Source organism: Austrofundulus limnaeus, unplaced genomic scaffold (assembly GCF_001266775.1).
Source record: "Austrofundulus limnaeus strain Quisiro unplaced genomic scaffold, Austrofundulus_limnaeus-1.0 Scaffold1290, whole genome shotgun sequence".
Lineage (NCBI taxonomy): Eukaryota > Metazoa > Chordata > Actinopteri > Cyprinodontiformes > Rivulidae > Austrofundulus > Austrofundulus limnaeus.
In genome coordinates, this window is record NW_013953692.1 from 30,709 (window position 1) to 33,923 (window position 3,215).

The window sequence follows — 3,215 nt, forward strand, 5'->3', positions numbered from 1 at the left end:
AATAAACAAATAAATAAATAGATAAGGTCTTCACAGATGTGCAAGTTACCCATGCCATGGTGTTTCTGGTTGGAGCTTGAATTTGCACTTGTAGATGTAGCCTTGCCCCAGCCTTTTTGGAACGTGTTGCAAGCATCAAATTCAAAATGAAAAATATTTGCCAAAAATCCATAAAGYTGATCTTTTTTGAGCATTAAATATGCTATATTTGTAGTGTATTCAATTGAATATAGGTTGAAAAAAGATTAGAAAATCATTGTGTTCTGTTTTCATTTGTTTTCCACAATGTACCAACTTCACTGGAATTGGGGCTGTAGCAACAGGCTAACTGAAATCTAAAAGTAGCTATGTTAAATCAGATTCCAAAGAGAACAATGTTTTTAAAAGCAATTAAGAGTTTTTCTACAGGGGACATAATCTGCTAACAAAATGTTACAAATCCAAAGAATTCCTACCTTTCATCTGAGCGTCGGCTGCTCCTCTCGTAGGAGATGGATGGTGGAGACAGAGAGCGCCTCCTCCGTCGCTCAGAGCTGCGAGGAGTTTTTTCCGAGACTCGATCGCGGTCCCTCTCTCTGTCCCGCTCTCTGTCCCGCTCTCTGTCCCGCTCTCTGTCCCTGTCCCAGTCTCGATCGTAATCTCTGTCTCTGTCACGTTCTCGCTCCTTCTCTCGCTCCCTTTCGCGTTCTCGGCTGCCAGAAGTGTTGCGTGGTGTCAGAGCTGTGTCTCGATCACGGCTTCGGTCTGCCAGGCAAATTTCACCAGTTAAAATAAAAAAAAAAAACACTAAAATCTTCAACCAGAAGGAAGCTTTGAAATAAAGATCATACCTCTTGCTTCTTTTTCTACCTGGATCTTTTTAGGTATTCTGTACACCTCCTGAAAAGACAAGTTCAACTTTGATTTTAGAAAACAAAAAACATTTAAACTGGTCACAAAAATATCACAATACTTTGGTGTATACGTGACCCATCACATCGAAACAAGGATTAAAGTGGAATGTGGAGAAACAGGCAGATACAGGGTTTTAAAGTTACGTGTGTAAAAACTGCATTTTGTCAAAATATAATGAATTAATGCCTTACTAATGTATCAGTTGAATGAACTTTTTGAAATATAATCTTAAAAAATATTTTTGAAGCATTTTTTTGAGCAGTAGCAACAAAAAAAAAAAACTGATTTTGAGAAAAAAACGCCTTAAAATTTTGAATTTTTACCTGTGAGTTAGCAATGTTTTTGTTTCTTTTCAACAGGGAAATCTTAATATACAAATACTATTTGAGGTTCACTCTTTATATCGACATAAAAATACTCAATAAATTTACATAAAATTAGGTTTTAGACCAAACAGAAATGTGTTATTGTAACCAACAGGACAAATTAAGTCATATCTCTGGATAAGTTTATCATATCAGGATGATCCAGGTATCAAAATGTAGCTTTTAAAGCAGGAATCTGAAAATGTAATGAGGTCATTTTGACTTAATCCTCATTTCAATATGATGGGTCACATAAGATTTGGCCACAAAGGTCAACTCTAAACCAACCTTCAGATCCTTCCAGGTCTCCAAAAGCCTCGCAGCCATCCCACTGATGTCCAAAACACTGAGTTGGGGCTCCTGACTTCTCTCACTTTCCACATCCGAGACACCTTCCTCTTCTTCCTGAGAGGGAGTTCCCATCGCCGACGGTTCCACCTGCATCGCTGCGACCTCCGAGGAGACGGTGACCTCTGAGGAGACGGTGACCTCCGAGGAGACGGTGACCTCTGAGGAGACGGTGACCTCCGAGGAGACGGTGACCTCTGAGGAGACGGTGACCTCCGAGGAGACGGTGACCTCTGAGGAGACGGTGACCTCCGAGGAGACGGTGACCTCTGAGGAGACGGTGACCTCCGAGGAGACGGTGACCTCTGAGGAGACGGTGACCTCCGGCGTCTCTGAGCTTKGGGGAGCGAAGGTGCCGGACTCAGCGAGTTGTGACTCACCGCTGGGAGGAAGTTTCTCAGCCTCTTGTGGCTCTTCGCGTGTTTCTGCAGCCGCTGAAGGCTGCTCATTTGGAACATCAGCAGGGGTCGTTTGACTGGACTGACTTTCTGACTCGTTGTTTTGATCAGTAGACGAGCCTCCTTCTGAGCTGTCTTTTTCTGGCACCGTTTGGCTGTGCTGCTTCTCCACACTCTCCTGCTCTTCACAAGTAATTTTTGAGGCCTCAGCTTCATCTGTTTGACCCTCTCCCATGTTCTCTTTCATTTCCGTTCCCTTCTTTTCAACATTAAACTCCTTTCTGTCCTCATTGTTCACATTTTCGTGTTGCTCTTGACTGCTTGAGTTCGTCTCCATCTTGTCCTGTTTTTCTGGGACGATGCCTTTCATGGACTCCTCCACCGCCTCCTTCGCTGCGCCGACAGCTTCGTCTGAATGTTCCTCTTTCAACTGCTTTCCGTCCGAAGAATCGGCGTGAGACTTTTCGTCCTCGTCCTCCTCCTCGTCCTCCTCCTCCTCTTCCTCCTTCCCGTCAGAGGCCTTGCTTGCATCGGATAGAGCGCTGTCCAGACTGTTCTCGCTAATGATTTTAAGGCGGCGGTACACGGCAGGTTTGGCTGCGTCGCCATCTAGTTCCGGCGCTAGTTTGGTGGAGGAACCATCGGGAGTGTTGAGCGGCGTTTGAGCTCGGGAGGTGTTCTCGCTGGAGTAACCGTCCATCTCGGGTTGCTGGGGGAGAGTTTTGGTCTGAGCCCACCGCTGAATGAGAGTCAGGACTTTGCTCTCCTCCAGCATGTTCTTTGTGGAGATGGGCAGCACAGCTAGGGTCTTCATGATCTGTGAGAAGCATAGAGAACTGATAAGAAACTGTCAATGTATGAGGAGCTATTGGGCGTGGCTAGCACGTTGCTAGCTACATGGACGTGCGCACACTGGAGCTCTGTTAGGCATTGAAGAGCCTCAACAAAATGAATGGATGTCAATGGTCTGTGAGGCGTCATCCTGATGAAAAACTCTTAAATTTCTTATTTCTTGCTCGATTTTTACAAATTATGGTTCAAAATAAAGCTGAGGACATTGTGAATTTTATAGTTATGGATATTATAAAAAATTATTTAAATGACTAAGAGTGGCTTAAAATAAGTATTTTGCGTTTCACGTGTGTTTTTTCATGCAAATCAATGAGTTCTGATCAACTGGATATTCATACATACTGTGTGTATACACACA

General features: G+C 43.9%; 1 protein-coding gene across 1 annotated transcript in view; it reads right to left on the minus strand.

Annotated features, from left to right (window-relative positions):
- Positions 1 to 451: 451 nt before the first annotated feature.
- LOC106534862 (histone-lysine N-methyltransferase SETD2) overlaps positions 452 to 3,215 on the minus strand; it is an 18,841-nt gene continuing 16,077 nt past the window's right edge. The window contains exons 12-14 of the mRNA XM_014031631.1: positions 1,548 to 2,822; positions 831 to 879; positions 452 to 744 (exon numbers count right to left, since the gene is read on the minus strand). Coding sequence (XP_013887085.1) covers positions 452 to 744; positions 831 to 879; positions 1,548 to 2,822 — 1,617 coding nt within the window. The remainder of the gene's footprint in view (positions 745 to 830; positions 880 to 1,547; positions 2,823 to 3,215) is intronic.